Source organism: Ovis canadensis, chromosome 19 (assembly GCF_042477335.2).
Source record: "Ovis canadensis isolate MfBH-ARS-UI-01 breed Bighorn chromosome 19, ARS-UI_OviCan_v2, whole genome shotgun sequence".
Lineage (NCBI taxonomy): Eukaryota > Metazoa > Chordata > Mammalia > Artiodactyla > Bovidae > Ovis > Ovis canadensis.
In genome coordinates, this window is record NC_091263.1 from 52,814,962 (window position 1) to 52,835,216 (window position 20,255).

General features: G+C 41.8%; 1 protein-coding gene across 1 annotated transcript in view; it reads right to left on the reverse strand.

The window, feature by feature from the left end:
• Nucleotides 1-19,490, reverse strand: part of SYNPR (synaptoporin) — a 296,572-nt gene extending 277,082 nt beyond the window's left edge. Inside the window, exons 1-2 of the mRNA XM_069561782.1 lie at nucleotides 19,286-19,490; nucleotides 19,099-19,164 (exon numbers count right to left, since the gene is read on the reverse strand). Of these exons, the coding sequence (XP_069417883.1) occupies nucleotides 19,099-19,164; nucleotides 19,286-19,303 (84 nt within the window). The 5' untranslated portion in view covers nucleotides 19,304-19,490. The remainder of the gene's footprint in view (nucleotides 1-19,098; nucleotides 19,165-19,285) is intronic.
• Nucleotides 19,491-20,255: the final 765 nt, after the last annotated feature.

The window sequence follows — 20,255 nt, forward strand, 5'->3', positions numbered from 1 at the left end:
TGTTTAGATAAGCTCAAGGCTGCTGAAATAAAGTGGTGCACAGGATTGCATAATAACCTTGGGGTCAGACCTGTAAGACTTAATTCTGTCCCAATAACTTACAGTCCTGTGGCTTCCGACATCATGTTCACTATATTTGAATAATAACAGGAGGAGATTTCTGCTATGAATACTAAGCCTAGTTTATGATGGGAAACACCAACTTAACTCACTAGGGCAGACAGGGAAACCATAAGCCTCCCAAAACAGAGGAAGACATTTCTTTCATGAAACTTCAAACAAATAAAGAAACAACCTGAGAATTTGAGATGGTTCTATACAGATGGGTAAAATTTCAAGAGGGGAGAAAATGATGAAACAAGGGATGCTGAGAGGAAGGGTGTGCCAGGTGAGAAAATGGCTAGTTCACTTATTCATACATCCATTCATTTAGGAACTATCTGAGCGTCTACCAGGAAGCAGACCCAGCTCTCGTTAACAGAATTGTAGAGGTAAAGTTCACAGACAGGCTCATCCTCACGGAGCACATATTTCAGGGAACCTTATGGTAACAGTCCATATTAGAGTGAAATTAACTCATTAGACAGACCCTAGGTGAGCTGCGGCTGTGAAGACAAGATAGGAACTTGACAAAATCCAGAGGCATCAAACAGTTACACAAATTCATGACAAAAGCATCCATCTGCTGGTTACTGCTAAGCTTCTATGGAGAATTTTCTAAAATAGTCCAACTCTCCTCCACAAATCATATGTATTTAAGCATAAGCCTACCGCAGTAAACTTGGAAGGGTTGTATAAATTACAATATGTCATTTCCAGAAGATTCATACCACAGCCTCAGGACAGAAAGTCACTTACTTTGCTGAAGAAATACTGTTGGAAAATTTAATTGTTGATATATATAGAATAGAATTAAATTTATCAAATTAGTCAATGTTGGTATATTCATCAAACTCAATATGAGATGGTTAAACGATGCCCTCTACCCACTTCTTCCTACCAGTACAATTAAAAAAAATAGCTAAATCATTGTAATGAAATCTTTTCTAGATTTTGTTCTATGGCTTGAGCTCTCTTTTCAGGTAACCAATAGTTACAAATGTATGCCTTTTTAAGTATAAATATTTTAAAATAATTGCTCAAAATTCACACCACTTGGAGGGCCTCATTGTACATTAGGTACTGTGCTAATAAAATAAACACATTTCATATGTAAAGGTCATTCAAAACATTATCTACATGTCCAGATTTATTTCTCCAACTTGTTACACTAACACTACTGAAAAACAAGGCTAAGTCTTCAAAATACCAGATTCATCAGACATAATGAAGGGAAAATCAGTATACACTCCTGGTTTTCCAATGAGGGAGTGGAGCCTCAGAAATTGACTTGTTTAAGGTCACATGAGGAAACAGAGATTCAAGGCTGGCTTTTCCAATCTGGTTCTCTTCTCACCAAGTCATATTTCACTTCATTTACTAGAACTGTTTCTAATTCTCCACAGCTTCCTTTGCCAATATGCTTTTCAAAAACAAAAAACAAAAAACAACAACAACAACAGTGTTCAACCAAGTTAACATCCCCTTCTTTGAACAGGTTCCGTAGAGGCAGAGTCTGAGACAGAGACAGGAGTGCTCTTGATTTACTGGGGAAGTACTCTCCAGGAAACAGCAGAAAGTGGAAGAGGAGACAGCAGAGAGCGGATGAAGGGGCTACTTAAGGATGTGGTGTCAGCTAGAGGGCAGCTTCGATCTGACCCTGCCAGGCACTCTCAAGTATAAACTGTGCCAGACACGGTCCCACCCTGAGGCAAGGGGCCCAGTCTTTCGAGTACCTCAGTATTAGACTATTACCAGCTGTAGGTTTCCCCTGGTGCAGATAATAAGTTCCTAGTTTTGGTGGCTTTCATTCAGCCAAAGGCAATTTTCTGGATAAGAGACAGCTATGACTTAGCAATCAACATTCACAACAGCTGTGGGAGGAAGAAGGCCATGCGCAGCATGGTAAAGGGATTTGGGCAGGAGACTGGTGCAGTTATTTAATCCTTAAAGCATACTTGAAGGCTGGTACCAAGCTCACGAATACCAACACCATGCCACATGTTTGTTTTTTTTTTTAACCAAGAAATCTGAGTCAGCAGATTCACCCTGACCTTACCTTAGAATGAAGATGGATTGATGGATGAAGAGAGAAGAAGGGAGGGAGACAGAGATACAATGTACCTTCTGGATTTCATACTTAGAACACAAGTAGCATTTTAAAGCAGCATTCCAGGCAACAAATTTTATAAAATGTTGCTTGCCAAAGTACAATTTGCAAGGCATCACTTGAAGGTGAGTCATATCCCCTCCTTCTTCCACACTCCATTTCTGTATCCTAACCAGCTCTTTTGTGAACAGTTCTTCTGAAACTGGCAGGGAAACTTGGAACACTTATCAAAGATACATCCCAATCACTCTTAAGCGCCACAAGTGAAAAACATATGCCAATTCTGCAATCAAGGACACTCATCATTTGCTGCTAATTTTAATACCAAGCACCTCTAATGATTAATGAATTCAACAGTGCTATGTTCAATACATGGAAGGGGCTCTTCCTGCTACACAGGAGATGGTCTGAAGAGGAGTGTCCCCCAACATCTAAGTGGCAGTCACCACCCACAGAGACACCTCATTTGTGCTTATTTCTCAATTATTGTGAAACCACTACCACCATTCTCCTGGGAGCCTGTGATTCAGCACTGATTACCCACTGCCTTGGGATGCTGCTTTCTTAAAAATGTTGCATTTTCTCATACTTGAAAAAAGTCACTCTCAGTGAAGTAGAGACAGCAACCCTTTTCTGCCTACTCATTGCCCCTTCTAGCAGAATCTCCCTCCCTCCAATACTCACCAACTTCTGTATGCTACATGGTCCTACTCCTCTCCCCAGATCTGGTGATGGGACCCTAGCTGAACCATGCCACAAATGAAGCTGAGTCAGCCGTTCTCCATCTTTGGAGAGTCTGTGCAAGAACAACAGCGCTGGATGCTTGCACTGTGTGGCTGGAATCAAGCTGCGGGCAGACACTGTCTTCCTTGAATACAAAAAGCAGAGCAAGATACTGATGGTAAAAGTCAGAGAAGTGGAGCCAGCGCACACAGAGGCACATAAAGCAGACGAAACACGGATGTACCAAGACAGTGGGGAAGAACTCTTCTTGGATTTTCTACCTCCCAGCTCTCCCTTTTCTCTTCTCTTTCATGAAGACTGATGAATCTCGCCTTTTGATAACCCTGATTCTTTCCAATATATCCCAAGTTTCTTCCCTAAGTCACTTTGAATAGGTTCCTATTCTTTACAATCAAATGATTTCTGCTTAATGATATCTGATAAGGATCAGAATAGATTACATGTGTGCGCGTGTGCTCAGTCGCTCAGTCGTGTCCAACTCTTTGCGGCACCAGGAACTGTAGCCCACCAGGCTCCTCTGTCTACAGAATTTTCCAGGCAAGAATACTGGAGTGGGTTGCCACTTCCAGCTCCTGGGGATCTTCCTGATCCAGGGATTGAACTCCCTTCTCTTGCGTCTCCTCCATTGGCAGGCAGATTCTTTACCACTGTGCCACCTGGGAAGTTCATATATATATAAACTTAGCCAAAGTAAAGTACAGGATTCAGAAACTGTTGGGAAAATATCTGTTGAGTATCTATGTCAGAAATTGGTAACTTCCCAAGACCCACTCTCTTTTTTAGTAACAGTTCTGTTGGAGGTATCCACATGCCCATCTCCAAACAATGTGTTCCAGTCTCTTCAGAAGTAAGTTACAGCCAACTAGTGTTTTATACTGGTCTCCAGCATCCCCACTCCAGTACTCTTGCCTGGAAAATCCCATGAACAGAGGAGCCTGGTGGGCTGTAGTCCATGGGGTAGCCAAGAATCAGACACAACTGAGCGACTTCACTTTCACTTTTCACTTTCATGCATTGGAGAAGGAAATGGCAACCCACTCCACTGTTCTTGTCTGGAGAATCCCAGGGACAGGGGAGCCTGGTGGGCTGCCATCTATGGGGTCGCACAGAGTCGACATGACTGAAGCGACTTAGCAGCAGCAGCCAGCATCTGACACTGGGATTGACCTGCAGTCGCCAATGGTGGTAACACTGTATTCTCTACTGCCTTCTACTCCCTGTCCCACTGTTCAATTCTCCTACTGGTGTTTGGGGAAATTAACTCCCAAATAAACTATGTCACCCTAACTTTAGAGTTTGCTTTGTGGAACTCAAATTAAGACAGAAGTTAACTTCCATGAGGCCACCCTTGAGTAGTGGGGGGGGGGGGCTGGGAGCCAAAGGATTAGCATGCCCCCCATTTGTCCCCAAGGGAGTTCTGAGATGCATGCGTGATGCTGGCTCAGGAAGCCCTGTGAGTTACTGGTTATGACTCATTTCCCATCGCCATTTCACTTCCCTGGTCCCTCGTTCCTGCTCCCTGGCATCCCTTCCCAGCCGCCTGTAACTTAGATGCTGCTGTCAAGGGGACCCAGACAAAACACTGTAAAACTAGGGCACTTGGGCAGACTAGAAAATTTCATACTGTCTATGGGTGACTGACACAGTGGAGTGAAGGGTGTGAGACACGCGGACTTGCTCGCTTCAGGGTCTTGTGCGTGTGGCTGACACCACCGTCACAATGCACCTGTACCCCTGCTGCTCGTCTCATTACCAGGCTCTTACTCCTCTTAAAGGTATACTCTAATGCTAATTATATGGCTCGACAGACCACTGTCAAAACATTGCCAGACTATCTTGCTCATCTTGGGATAAATAAATGTCTCAACACCATGTCTTAATAATGAAACCCTGAAGAAATAAATTTATCTGCATCACAAAACGCTGAGCAATCTATGTCACTTTTAGCCTGCTTCCAAACAAAATGTATATCTTCATTAAAAAAACAGTAACTATTATTATGAGATATTCTTGTGCTAATAACTTAGTAAAAACTTTCACAACTGTCATCTTGCTTCATTACCAGGAGGCAAACAGAAAAGATGATTAGCTTATCTTTTTATTTCAATCTATAACATTGATGTATAAAGTTCACAAACATATGCAAATGCATAAAAAGCACAAACTAAAGAACTGATAAAGTTCTAAAATTTCAGGGTCCAATAAATGTTTAGAAGGTGGCTTATAAACTCATTGTCGTCAACTGTATAATATGGAAAAACTATTGAAAAAATAAATGTAAAAATGAATCTTTTAGGACTTCCCTAGCAGCCCAATGGTTAAAGCTCTCTGCCTCCCATGTGGTGTGACCAAAAAAGAGAATGTTTTAAAGAACAGAGCCACAGTGAATATATTCCACAACATAGTAGCCAGTTCCTATTAAGTATTCTACTGAAGTTTAGCACATTGCCCTTGCAAAACAGATAGATGGACCAATTCTATGCATGTGGGCTGTCCAATATGGTAACCACTAGCTCTTTAAATTTAAATTAATTATAGATAAATTAAAAATTCAGTTGCTCAGTTTCAAGTGATCCATAGCCACTTGTGGCGAGTGACTGCTGCTTTGGACAGTGAAGAATAGAACATTTCCATTGTTGCAGAATGCTCTGTTGAGCAGTCCTACTCTACGTAAGTCTTCAGAATCCTCCCCCATTAGGATTCTTTATTCAATAATTTCTCAAACTACAAACAATCAAATGGTACTTGTTATGAACAGAATTGAGATTACATGGGTTGACTGAGAAATCCAGTTCTCAATGCTTGTCTGGGACCCAGAGCTGTATTACTAACTTACCCTACGCTGCTACTAGGCGCCATGGCCTCCCACTGTGATTTTGGTCCAAGACATAGTCCCTATATTTCCATGCTTTCCAGAAATAAATTTTCATTCTATCTGAAAGATGGCAAAAGAAATCCTTAAACTCACTAATTCCATCATTTCAAAAATCAAGCAAGAGTTAATTTCTGAACACCAAAGTTCCCATTCATCCATCAATCAAATGGCTCCTGAGAACTTTCTGCACAAGACGAACTAGGCCAGGTCCACGGAGGCACAGAGACAGAGCCTCCAGGGTGCTGGGATTCTGTGGTTCAGTGAGAACAAGCTGGAGACTGCAGGCTACATCCAGGAGTCAGCCATGCTTTGTGTATTCTCCAAAGGCTGGGCCTCCTGGTATTTGAAAAAGACAAGCCAGTTCCAGCATTCAAACCTCCCAAGCATGGCACCAGAATCCTTATTACTGTCTTCTTAAGAACACAGGAAGTATCCAGACACTTTAGGCCTGTGCTCCTGCTCAGCAACAACTGGCTTCCATAGGCAGAAACGTCAGCACAGGCAGAAACACCACCAGCGTTGCCTCTGACAGCAGCCTGCCTCCTGCTTCTTCACACATTAGCTACCAGGCCCCCTGCAGACCTGGAGTGCATTCTGGCCCCAATGTTTACCAGCCTGATGGCCTTGGGAATGTTCCCCAGGTCCTTCCAAGGCAGACTAACCAAGATGGGAGAGGAAACTGAGTGTTGCCCAGAAACAAAGCAAGAAAACACAAGTTTCCAAGCGCAAAGAGCTGCATTTCCACAGCCACACGGCGGCCAGCTCAAAGGTGGTGGAAACGTTCCTGACAAACTGAAAAGGCAGGCAGCAGCCAGGCCCTGGTTCTTTCTGAGTATGCTCCATCGTTTACCTAGGCCACTGTGGTTCTGATATCTACAAATAAAATAAGAAAAATCAAAGCAAATCAAAACCACCCTTTTATTTATCATGTTGTCAAGGGAATGTATAAGAAATACCTTAAAAAAAAAAAAACTTGCCTTTAAACTGCAAAGAGAGCTCAAGAATTTTGCTCTGCTGCCCCCAAACAGAATTCCCCACCAAACTGAGGCAAATGAGTATTAATAGTTCAGTCAAACCACCACCTTGGCGGATTTTGCCCTGGTAGGTACCATCAGCCTGGCAGAATGGCTGGGCCTGTCCTGCAGTCGGTTCACTTAGGGCTACAGACAGCAGCTCTATTGGCTGGGACAGTTCTTCCCACAGGGATCTAGTCTCCGGGGAGAATGGGACCTCTCCTCCCTCTACAACTGCTAGGAGAAGCACAGTGAGTCTTTTTGAACCACTGAAGATCTGGGTTCAAAATCCCAGCTCTTCTGTCATTACTATATGCACTGAAACCATATACACTTAAACTTGTTTTTCTAATCTTCCGTTTTCTTGCCTAAAGAAGGGGAAACAATGATGCATGTCTTGTAACAGAGTTGCTAGAATTAAATGGCATGCTTATTGAAAGCTTTTTACACAGGGCCTGGAACTCAGCAAGTACCCAATGATGGATAACGACTGTTCTTTTAATTCCAAGGGGCCAAGGTGGCCCAAACTGGCCATATGTGAGGCAGAGGCAGAGTACATCCATAATGTTATCTTTGTTAATAGCAAGTGTGGTCAGGAATGTGATCCTGGAAATACAAGAAATGCCCTTGGCATCTGGGACTGCTGAATTCATTTTATTTTATCAATAAAATAAGGCCAGATACACCCCAGGATTCCTCAGGTGATGCAATAACACCCATCCACTCTGCTTTTCCCATAAAAGAATTATTAAAGTTCCAAGTTCCTCAAACTCAAAGAAGGTAGGGTATGAATCTGTATGCATGAGTCACTACACACATATACGTGAGCTTCACATTTCAAAAAGGTACCAGGTATGGACCAATGCTTATAAGCATCATTTAAGGTAAAATAACAGTAAGTTACTTATGATAAATAAAGTTAATATTATAAATCAATGCAACTTGGATGACAATTTTATACTATAAAATTATTTATATTACTAAGGATTCATAAGATTGAAGTTAGCTTTGGTATGCTAAAAGCTTTAGAAATCTATTCTTATATAATGACTCAGAGAAAGGAAGGCTCAGTATTTCCCTCTCTACCCAAGTCAGAGTACAGCCATCTAATAATTTCCAAATAGTGGAGTAGTACAATGACCTAGAAAGATGAAGGCAGCAGCTTATATAAAAGTCCACGTGAACAGCCTCATGAATTTGGCAGTCTCAGCTACTGCTTTACAAATCCATTCTGTCCATTAAAATGTTTCCAAGTGAAAATGAGAACATAAACCATCTTATGAAAAAGGATGCAATCTCAGTGCAAAATTAAAGTACAAATTTAATCAAGATTACATTTTCGTCTATGAAATTGGAAAACTTTTAAACTGCCAATGCCCACAATGGAACCACCTCATCAGAGGGCAATCAGGCAATTGTTCCAAATACCTAAAATGCCTAACCTTTTGAACCAGAAATTCTACATCTAGAAATAAAGTAAACAACAATAGAGTTATAGTAAACATTTATCTTTAAGAAGGGAATCTTTGCAGGTTTTAAAAATAATAGCCATTTAAAAACTATTAAGATTAGAAACTAAACAATTTCTAGTAAAGGCACACCATATAATAGTACACAGCCATCAAAGTTGTGGAGGAAGGTATTTTATGTAGTGGCAAAGCAGAAAACAAAGCCTTTTCTATTCTAGGAACCCATTTGTTACAGGTTGAAGTGTATGCCTCTGAGATTCACATGATGAAATCCTTATTTTTGGTACCTAAGAATGTGTCCTTATTTAGGAATAATGTCATTGCAAATGTAGTTAAGATGAAGCCACACTGGCGTTGGGCAGGCCCTAATCCAATATGACTTGGGTCACATAAAGAGAGAAGTCTGGACACAGACACACACACAGGGAGAAAAGCCTGTGAAGACAGAGGAGAATTTCAGGTGATGCACTATCAACAGGTTAAGGAACACCGAAGACTGACAGCCAGACCACCAGGATCTAGCAGAAAGGTACAGAGCGGATTTTCCCTCGTGGCCTTCGGGAGGAAACAACTCTGCTCACACCCTGATCTCAGACCTCTGGCCTCCAGAACTCTGAGACAATAAATTTCTGTTGTTAAAGCTACCCAGTTCATGGTATTAAGTAACGGCAGTCCTAGCAATCTAACAGGGGAAAAAAAGGTACATTAACATTAAAATGGCTGAAAGATATTTTTTGATATATTAACCTTAGTTGTCTCTCAGTAAAAGGATATTGAGTAATTTTGATTTATTAACTTTTGCTTATATTTTTATAATTTGAAATCACTAAACAAATAATTTATGCATAAAAATGGTTGCAAATAGAACATCAAAAGAAATCCACTGCCCAATACAAATATGCTTAGTATCATTGGGTCACAGAAGGCATGGAAGAGGCAGGAGGTCAGACTGATGGGGCTTGAAATCCTGTCTTGGTCAGCTCTGTACTTTTGGGCAAGTTAACCTAATGAGGTCATTGTAAGATCTGAATGAAATTGTGTGTATAAGTTACATAGCACTGATTTAGGACTGGCACCTAACAACATACAGCCATTTAACGAACTCCCACTATTTAAGGAGGCTTTGTCTTTCTTTAAAATAAAGGAGTATGTTATTCCTTTCAGAAAAGCTTCACAAATTGATGGTCACCTGGCCAAGGCCTGTAGACAGCCTGGGGCTCCAGTGTGTTTGGGACAATGATCTCAGACTTGGTCATCCAGTCTAATCGCTCTCCCCTTTCCAACCACGTGTGCCAAAGCATACTCTCCCATTAGAACACGTTTGTCTCATGCATGTGCTCTTCATGTCTTTAGTACAAAGAACGTGTGTGTGTGCATGTGAGTGACAGAGAATAACACAAGAACACCTAGGAACACCTAGAGACACAAAAGGGCTCCCTCGGGAAGTTTTCACAAATCCTTGAGAAATTTACGTTGGCAGTAAAACATATTCTGGGGGAAGGAAGGAAAGAAAATACAAATGTATTGAGTGCTTGCTGTGTGCCATCACTCTTTGCAAATGTTATTTCATTTAACCAACACAATAATTCTTTCTGCTAATTAATATTATTTCTACTCATATAAATATGAAAGACCCAGAGAGGTTAAAGTAACATGCACAACATTACATAGCCTGTCAGTGTCATAGCTGACACTCAAATCTAGGTATTCTTTCTGTTACTAAGTGAGGGAAGTGTAATCAATAAGCCCAGGCATTAAAAATAAAACAAAAAGCAGCCAGCAATTTAAAGTAATAATAAAAGTATGAATATTTGTATTTCAAATTTATCATTCTTGCTAATAAACAGTCTTTCCCCCACAACACCTAGTGTTTAATGCTACAATTTCACACTTATTCTTAGGGTTTTTTTTTTTTCTGAACAAGAAAGCATACGTGTTCTAAAATAGATTTTAAATACACAGAATCATGTTTTGCTTTCAGTTGCTTCATAAATAGAATATGTGATATGATTCTGATGACAAAAGTTCTTATACACAGTCTGGTCAATGATTACAAAAAATGAAAATATGCCTTCCCCCTTTCCTCAAATGGCAGGTGTAGATGAAAATTAAAGGTAATACATCAGGCACTGCTCCTACAGTAAAGAGTCCCCAGAGCTTCAGTTTTCTAGATCTGGGACCATTTAATATTTATTGAGCCCTCTTATGGGAACTTTTATACATGTTGGTTCAGCTTATTTCACAAGCAATGTATTCTAGATGTTATCCTCATTTTACAATTCAAGAAGTTGAGAGTCAGGGACAGAAAGTAGATGTCCCAGGTGTTTCAGCAATGAATTTATTTTTATATGTAAACATATGTTTTAGGTATGTTAAGATCCCTGAGGAACTTGAGACTCAGTAAGGTTGATTTGCGCTTGAACACAGTCAAGGTCTATGGTTGAACCCAAGCAAGTGTGGCTTCAAAGTCAACACATTCCCAACCACAGTCACAATCTCTACTCATCAAACCACTCTCTTTTCTAACTTAAACATCTCCCAAGGTCTCCAGTCTTCACTCAGAAGATGGGTCTGTGCCTAGTAATTTTCTGGTATCATGCTTTGCTCCAATCTAACCATTCTGCCTTCTCAGTTCTTCTGGATCTCAGCTTCAGGAAAGATCTCATGGGTAATGCAAACTGTCTATCAGGTGCGGGCAAAGCCATAGGTGAATTAAGGGCATCAAAGCAGAGCCAGGAAGTCTCATGGCAGACCAGATGGATATGCGATCATTTCTTGTTAAAGCCACTGGGGGTATGTCTTCTTATTTGGCACACAAATCCTTCAGAGTAACAATTTCAAAGGATGGGAGCGCTCTCTCTCTCTCTCACACACATACACACAAATGGGCAGACAAAATTGATTTGCTCTTCCTGCATCCAGGATGGAATCTGACTCAGGTAATTTATCAGGCAACCAAAAGAATTTAAGGGTTCATTCTGCTGCTAAATATCCAGATCCTTTCTGACTTCTACAGAATTCCTTATAAGTATGTTTCAACAACACATTGCTAAACCTGTATTCATTATGCAACGATCAACAAAGATTTTGTTAGAAAATATACATAAATGAGTAAAAATTTTCTCAGGGATTAGGAGTATTTTTGAGAAGGAGAAGGTCCTTGAGAAGGTCTGGGCATCCTAAGTCATTATGGTGGTGAGCATTTAAATTTTGCTTTGTGTTCTGACAACATGAGATAGTAGAAAGAAACCTGAACTAGAAATAAGAAGACATGACTTTAAGAAGAAATTATATACACCCCTACTGTTTTCAATGGGGAAACCATTTAAGCTCAAGATCTAGAGGTAATGAGCAATCACTATTAATAGGAGGTAACATGGAAAAACGATTAAGATCAGGAGATCATGGAAGGTAACTGACACCCCACCAACGTGTTATCAGGGATTCATTTCTTCATTTTCTATTCTCCTTCCTCCCTTCTTTCCCTCCTTCCTTCAACCAAGCCTTTATTGTGCTTTGCTTAGTCACTCAGGCATGTCTGACTCTTTGCAACCCCATGGACTGTAGGCCACCAGGGATCCTCTGTCCATGAGATTTTTTTTTTTTTTCAGGCAAGAATACTGGAGTGGGTTGCCATTTCTTTTCCCAGGGGATCTTTCTGACCCAGGGATTGAACCTGTGTCTCCTGCATTTTCTGCATTGGCAGGAACATTCTTCACCCCAAACCAATGCCTTACTAGGCATCTACTGTCTGGGTGTTTGGTGGGATTTACAAATGCTTTTGGAGGCATTCCTATCATGTGTCAAGCACTGTATAAAGATGCTTAGAACGTACTATGAATAAGACAAACAAGATCCTTGTTTTCACAGAAACTTTAGTCTGGTTGAGAAGCAAAAATATGTACAAAACAAAAAATATAAGTGATTGAAGAGTGTGCTCTGGTAGTCATCAGAAGGCTGACTTCATCCAGAGGGACTTCCCTACTCAGAGAGTCCCTCTCAAAAGAAGTGATGTCTAAACTGTCACCTAAAAAGAGGAATTTGCCAGCTAAAAAGGGTTCAGTGAAAACTGTGTGTGTTCCAAGCAAAGGAAGTGACATGTGCAAAAGTGGCAGGTGCAAGAGACCATCGCCAGCCTACAAATATCTGATAAATGTGAAATGTGTACAGAGCAAGAAACAGGCTTTAGGTATAAGAGATAAAATGGGTGAGGGTGGCCTCTCTCCAAGTTTTGATGATGCATCAGTTTCAACAGGCAGTATCATTCTTTCTTGTGGGTTCCAGAGAGACCACAGAGACTGGGGCAGAGGCTCAAGGATGCAGAGTGGCAGGGAAGGGCTCAATCCCTCAGGGGGCAGAGATCACTTCACACCCTCAACCTTCACCCATGTATGTCATGATATCCAGAGTCACCCGATTGGAAATGATCACTCCTTTATCATCACCATCATCATGATCATAATTATTGTTTACTTCTGGATGACCTTTAGTTTACGAAGTGTTTCACATGCTTGCTCTTCCTTAAAATTTCCAAAATTGTGAAAAGGTAAGCAAAGGGTGTTTTCCCCCAAATTCAGTGAGGAAGTGAGGTTCTCAAAGGATGGCTAAGCTAACTGAATGAATGAGAATAATCACACATACAGCCAAAGTCAAATACATGCCTGCAGAAAAAGAAGATTCAAAGGAAAGTCATGGTTCTATAGATATATTCCTTGGAGATTTTTCACTATTTTTTTCTATTTCCTTAAGACTATTTTTTCTTACCTGGATCAGGAAGACATGTGAATCCTCTGGGGAACAGAGAACTAGAAGTCACGTTTCCAGTTGAGCATGAGTGCAGGGTTCTTCTCCTATTTTTATCTGCGTGATGCCTACTGGCCGGGTGTACCTGGCTATTATGGTTTGGTTAGTAACTGCCCGTGGTTGATACTATAAAGACCTATGTCTACATCTTGGAGAGGTCAGTTGGATACAGGTAATTCTTTCAAGAATAAACAATGTCTATGGATTATGATTTCAGAAAGATCAGGAAAACTGTCCCCCCACACCTCACCAAAACATTCCTGAGAACTAAGTTCCTACAATTCTTCTGTGAGACCTGTTCCTTTAGGTTCAAACTCAGCCTCTCTGGAAAGTTCTTTGAGTGCAAATATTCCAAAGATCAATGCCCTACAGAGTCACTTATGCTTTGGTAAAAAAGAAAAAATCTTGGACCTCATGATATAAGGGAAGAGAAGCTCAAAAGAGGCACATTCAAGTGTATGATAGATTTTCTACGTCAGAATTCTGCCAAGACTCTAACTTGCAAGAGGTTGCCGTAATGCTCTAAATTACTTTCTGGTGGATTTCTATTTCCTCCTTTCCATCAATCCCATAATTATTCAAATAGTTACCATTATCATCATCACACTACCATCATCACCCTAATATCACTTATGAGTACTTCTGATAGCCCAAGCACTATGCTAGGTGGTTTATGTGAATTGAGTCATTTATGGCAACATTTTAAAGTAGGAACTATTATCAGTTTCATTTTATAGATGAGAAAAATGATGCCTAATAAAGTTAAATAACTTGCCCCAGGTTATCAAACTAGGAAAAGGATAAAATAGGGATTCAAATCCATAAGTAGTAATTTAATCTTTTTTTCTGTATTTGTGGGGCCAAATATCAATTGTCTTCATAGCACTCAGAAAAACACTAAGTGATAAATTCATTAGTCCACTGGGGAGTTGCTCTTTTATGAAAAGTGTATCTATTGATTCATATTCCAACTGCACACATGACTTTTGTCACTAACTGAGAGGCTAGAAGTTATAATTAAATCCAAGTTAATGTAGCTTTGCAATTGCATCATACCCTCATGGCAGATTACTGCTCATAATTTAAATTAGTTGCATGTTAGAATTCCTATCCTGTTTATGCTTAGGGGAAAAAAAGAGCTGTCTGACTCATGCACAGGTATTTTTTAAGAAAAAAGAAAAAAAACGACCATAAGTTTAAATTCTTGGCTTTATAATCAAACTCTTTTCCAACATATTTTAAATGAAAAGATACTACTGCTTAACTAGAACCTACTTTACTTTGGTTAATTAAAAACAATAGAGAATAAAACAATATCAAAGACAATTGATATCTGTTGAGCTAATCTCTAAATATAAACTCCCTGTGGCATTTTCAGAAAAGGCTTTAAATACATATCAGAGTGGGTGAGATAAACACTGCAAAATAGGATAGCATCTGCCTTTTAGGTTTCTTTGAGGATTAGGGATAAGCTATGGCAGGTGCCTGCCACATGAAAGGAAGCAGAACACTGTAGCATTTAAGAGAATACAGTTTAGAATGAGAATGCTCAGATTTTGGCTTTGCCATTTCCTACTATTTTATCCTTGATGAGTTATTAACTTCATGGTTAATAACTTCATGGAAATGAGAACATAAGCCATGCAGATTCAATACGATGATGCATGGAAAGCAGTGGAATACAGTGCCTCATATGAAGCCTGCATGACAGAGGTAGCTACTGTTCCTCCTCAAGAGTTTAAAATGATAACTATATTACATTATGTTATGTTATAAACATGCTTAATGTGCTATTATCAATAACATGATCAAAAATGCTATTCATATCAAGCAAGCAGTACGATGTTAGGAAAACAGATCAGAATTTAGATTCAGGAATGATGATTCAGAAAGCAGGTCCTTCCATTTAAATCAAGGCACTGCATACCTTTTACATCAGACATGTTGCATCTCTGGATTAGCTGGCCTGCTTTGGGAAGGCAGAATGGAGATATGGAGTTCAGGGTTTGTAGAAGAAATGATATGGAAAAATGGGAGATGGACGCAAAAGATTAAGAATTAGAGGAATGAAACAAGCTGACCTAGCAGTTAACTCTAAAGGGGCGCAGTCTGGACCTGCCAGCCATCAAGTATTATCTGGGGGAGTTGAAGTAATGCTCTTACATCTGCACCAATTCTAGTCCTGGAACTGCTGGGGTCCCTCACCCGCCATTACACAGAAATCTACAGGTGCAAATGCAGAACCCTGAAAATGGTAAAAAGAAGAAAGAATGCGCTAACAAAAATGTTTTAAAAGGAAAAAAGGCAGGCCAAAGTTCTCCTGGCAAAGAATTGAAGTAGCAAAATGAGAGTGATTAGTGGAAGGCAGGATTTCACACCAACTTAGTAAGTTTGAGAAATAAGGTAAATTAAATTAAATTTTTTTTACTATGTTCAAATTACGTTTTAAGAGATTCTTCTGGACCTTAAATTTTTTATTTTTTTTTAATCATCAGAGAATACATGAAACAGACCATCAGAATCAGTGCTGTGTCCTGAGTTTTGGTTTTGACTCAAAAGATACTGAAAATGCCTTTGACCACACAGAAGTAGAGATTAAGCATTTGGAAGTTTTGCCTCAAGGTCTTTGAAATTGGCTAAAGCTTCTTCCTTGAAGGTTTGACTTTTATGTTTTTAAATTTCAAATCTACTATATCTATGAGCCCTTCCTAAGCAAAGGACACATCAATAAACTGCATGCTTCCCTCCAAGGCAATAAATCTCAAAGTGGAAGATGTCTTTAGAAGTAATATTGCTTCACATGGTCAATCCATAGGAAGTCATTTCAAATATGAATTATTTTTTAAATTACTCATGTACACAACTGTGAACAAGGGATATGTCCATGATTCTTTCTGCAGAACACAGCTTTTCTTCCCACTCTCCTCTCCTCAGTTCAGTTCAGTTCAGTCGCTCAGTCATGTCCAACTCTTTGTGACCCCATGAATCACAGCACGCCAGGCCCCCTTGTCCATCACCAACTCCCAGAGTTCACTCACTGAACCTCAAATTACACCCTTTGGGGAAAAAATATCAATGTTATGCTTATACAAATTACACACACACACACATTCACAAAGTTATGTTTTGGTTTTTTTTATATTTACAAAAAAATTACATGCTATCCACTAGTCTGAAATCTGAGTGAATACATTTTCCATGTGTTGATTAAAAGAAGGAAAATTGAAAGCCACTTTTTTTTCCATATAGCAATTTCATTAAATAATAAGAATGAAACTCATTTTTCTGCACTTAATAATTTTATCAAACACAATCTCACATGCTGACCTCCAGGTCAACACATATTAATTGAACTCACCTTTACAATGACAGTATAATATTCCACAGCATGCATGAATCATATATTAATGACTTTCCTATTAACAAATTTACTAATTGTTTTGTTCTTTCCCCTACAAAGGATATTGCATTAAATAGGCTTGAACACAGACCTTTACATACACTTTTACTTTTATAGCACAAATATTGAAAACTGAAAGCACCATGTTGAAATACATTCAAGACTACCAGCTTCTCCCACAGAGAAGCTGCTCCCGCACAGAACAGGAGGAACAGGGATGTTTTTAGTGCTCTGTCATGTTCAATTTACAATTTTTGCTTATCACATACAAAGGCACCTGTGGGGAACACTGAGACAAACAGAACAAATTTTCTTCCAAAGCTAGACCTCTCTCTCATTGTCACCATTTTCCACAGGAAACAAAGACCGGTGAGTGATTCTTCAGCCATGGCATGCACGGAAGAGATATTTTCCTTTCTCCACCTTGATACACGTTCTTACACCTTCTATCTCCCTGCTCTCGTTTGTGAACCTTAGCTCATTCAAAAGGTGGCAATCAACTAACGTATACGTCCTTTCAAGGTTTTACTGGTCCCTTACTCAGGTTCTCTAGCACAGATGAGAGCTAATCATTGATTTATAAACAAAATTCCTTCTTCCATAAAGAGTTAGAGGCCAAGAAGAGAGAAAATCAACTATACTCCAATTTTTAAAAAATTAAGTTAATATATCTCTCGCACACACATCAAGAAAAGATAACTATAAGACAGGATGATAAATTCTTATGAATAAATGAATGAATAAGATGTAATGGAAGCTCAAAGAATGGGGTGAATCATTCAATTTGGGGTAGAGGAGAGAGAAAGAAGCAATTATGAGAGAAATCTTCACTGAGAAGGTAATATTTAAGCTGAGGTTGAAAGACAAACATTTGTACTTGGCTTGGGCTGTGACAGGACTCCATCCAGTATGAACAAAAATAACAAGAACATTAAGCTAACAGGTGCTTTTGAGTTTTGGGGGACCTTGTATAGCTTAGTGTGGTGGTCCTCTAACTTTAATGAGCCTAAGAAGAACCTAGGAAGTTGCTTAAAAATGCAGATTTCTGGGCACCCACCTTTCCAATATTTTTATTTGATTTCCAGAAATCTGCATTGAAAACAAAACCATTCACACTTTGAAATATACTCACTGAGGGTGTGTGGGGGGAGTGACATGAAATAACATTGTCACAGGACTGGAGGGAATACAAACGAAGGTTTCAGGCGGGTGACAGCAACAGTGTAAGACCAGGAGAGACTGTGTCAGAAATGATGGCAGGTCTTTGAATTTTGTTTTGAGAGACAATGGCTTGACAATGCAGCCTTTCCACAGAGAGAGGAAAAAAAAAAAAAACCCACTCTTCCACAGAGAATGTTTGTTGAATCGCTAAATGAATGAGCGTGGACAGAAGTCTGAGAAAGTCAACTGAAAGCTGCCTGGACTGAGTCCTGCATGATTTAACCTGGCTGTGAGGAAAACAGTTAAGAAAAGCCAGCCTTGAACCACTGGTTCAAGCCTTCCAAACGCTGTCCTGATGCCATGTCCAGTTGACAGATTCATGCATTTTAATGCAGGTTTACAAACAAGGCAGATGTGATTACCCTGATCAACCATGTAAGCATGTAACACTGTTGTGTTGCCAAACCCGGATACTGGCCCTTGGAGCTAAGATCTGGGAGGACGAACACGCTCTTACATAACTTCCTAGCTCCTCAGTGATAGGGCCTGTGATTAATGCTACATGACGGGCTTTGAACTTTCTGTTCAGATAGACTCGCTTGCCTTTCAGAGCTCCTAGCAAGAGACAATGTGTGACCCGCAGATTTCACTCTGAATAACGATCATCCAAGCCCGCAATACTAACAAAGCTCTGTGGCCCCGTTGGTAGCTTTTCTGAGCCTTACTCCTCTGATAAGCTGTCCTAGGACTATCAAGTTCTTTTTTAAGGGGACAGAACATGAGAGTAATACAACTTCCTAAAACCCAGGCGCTGAAGAAAGCTCCAAAGAAGGCTGGGAGGTTCTAGGAGAAATCAGAAAAGTCCTCGAGAGCGAATAGAGTAGAGAAACTCTGGGACAGGAGGAAGAAGTCCTGCCTTCAACGCTGCTGTTTTTCACAGCTTCTCAGCTTCCCTCTCGCTGGAGCGTGGATCACAGCGCTTCCTGTATCCCAGGCGGGGCGGAGAGCTGCTGCCGCTCCCACCAACTTTCCCAGCTTGGCCGAGCCCTCTCTCCTACTTCGCTCACCCCCCGGTCCCTCCTCTCACGCCCTCAGCCCCGCAAAATGCAGGTGAGCAGCCAGAGCCCAGCGGCAGCGCCTCCATCTGCTCTCCTCCCGGTCTCCCCAGGAGGCTTCTCTCCTCAGCCCCTGCGCGCCTGTGAGATGACACCTCGTCTAAGCGCCTGCAAAAATTCGTCCACGCTCCCGCCTCCAAGCCGGATCCCTCCATCCTGTCCCCGCCATCCTGGAATGGCACCTGAGGAGAGGGGAGGATCGAAGGCAGCGGCTGGCCTCCCAGGCTTGGAGAAGAGCCGAGACGAGAGCACCCCACCCGACCTCTCCTCACCTGCTGGTTCCTCCCCGCACATTAGCCCGCTACTCACCAATTCTAGGGCTCGCAGGAAGGCAAGGGGCTCCTTCAGCGCCCGGAAGGTACCTGCTGAGGCCAGCTGTGGACCAAGAAGGCGAGACAGAGAAAGAGCGAGAGAGAGCGTGAGGAAGGGGCTGGGGGACGCGGCATCCAACCCCGGGGGTCGCGCGGCATCACCCGCGCTGCCCAGTCAGTCCTACCTGGCTCACGGGATCCATAGCTCGCCTCGCTCGGGCTTCTCACCCAGCGGCGCCTTTGAAAATGAAGTTCGAGGGCCACCGCCGTCCTCGGCCGCAGGGCCCAGGGCCAGGAGCCCCTTTTCGGAAAGGGCGCGGGGAGCGAGGCGGTGGACAGCTGAGCGCCCCGCGCGGGCTCGCAGCGGCCGGGTTCTGGAAGCCTGCGCGTGCGGGCGCGGCGTGCACGGTGTGCGAGGGTGGGAGGGGCCGGCGGGGCGGGCGGGCGCGGGGCAGCGGGGAGGTGGGGAGGGGAGCGCGCCCCGCGCCCGGGCGAGGCTGCGATTGGCCGGCTGCGGGGGCCCGAAGGTGGGCGAGGCCAAGCCGCGACCTTGGAGTCGCGTCGCCGCGGGCGCGCCCTGTACCCTTAGGCTCCAGGGCAACTTTGGGGCTGTAGGTTTGGAAGAAGCCGGCTGGCACCCTCAGCAGGATGGTCCCCCCAGCCTGAAGACCTGGGTTCCAGGTAAGAAACAGGCAACCCACACCGTAAGTGAAGAGGTGTGTGCGTTCTGGAAACTTCTGGACACCGGGGACAGACCGCTGCCCTGGTCATGCGCTGGAGCCTTCATGGAATGTTCTTCGCGTGGCCCAGCAGTGCCAGGTGGTGGGAGAGATGTTAAGAACAGGGTGAATACTGCCCATTCCCTCAGGGATAACCGGGGGGCCAGGTCAAGGCGAAGGGGGCTGGCGGGGAGACTGGAAATGCACGAATTATAAAAATATGGGGCAGTATGCCGGGCAGGTAATCCCGTAGCCACTGTGTCAGGTCTGGAGCAAATTACTACGCCTGTAATTTTGAAGTAGAAAAAAACAAAAAAAAGTAGAAAATAGATTTCGTCAGGCTGAATTATACAAGGTAACATAGCTCATGAGATGCTAAACAGGGATTGGAATTCAAGTTTCTGTGAAACTCATGCTGTTTCAACTGAGATCCTCT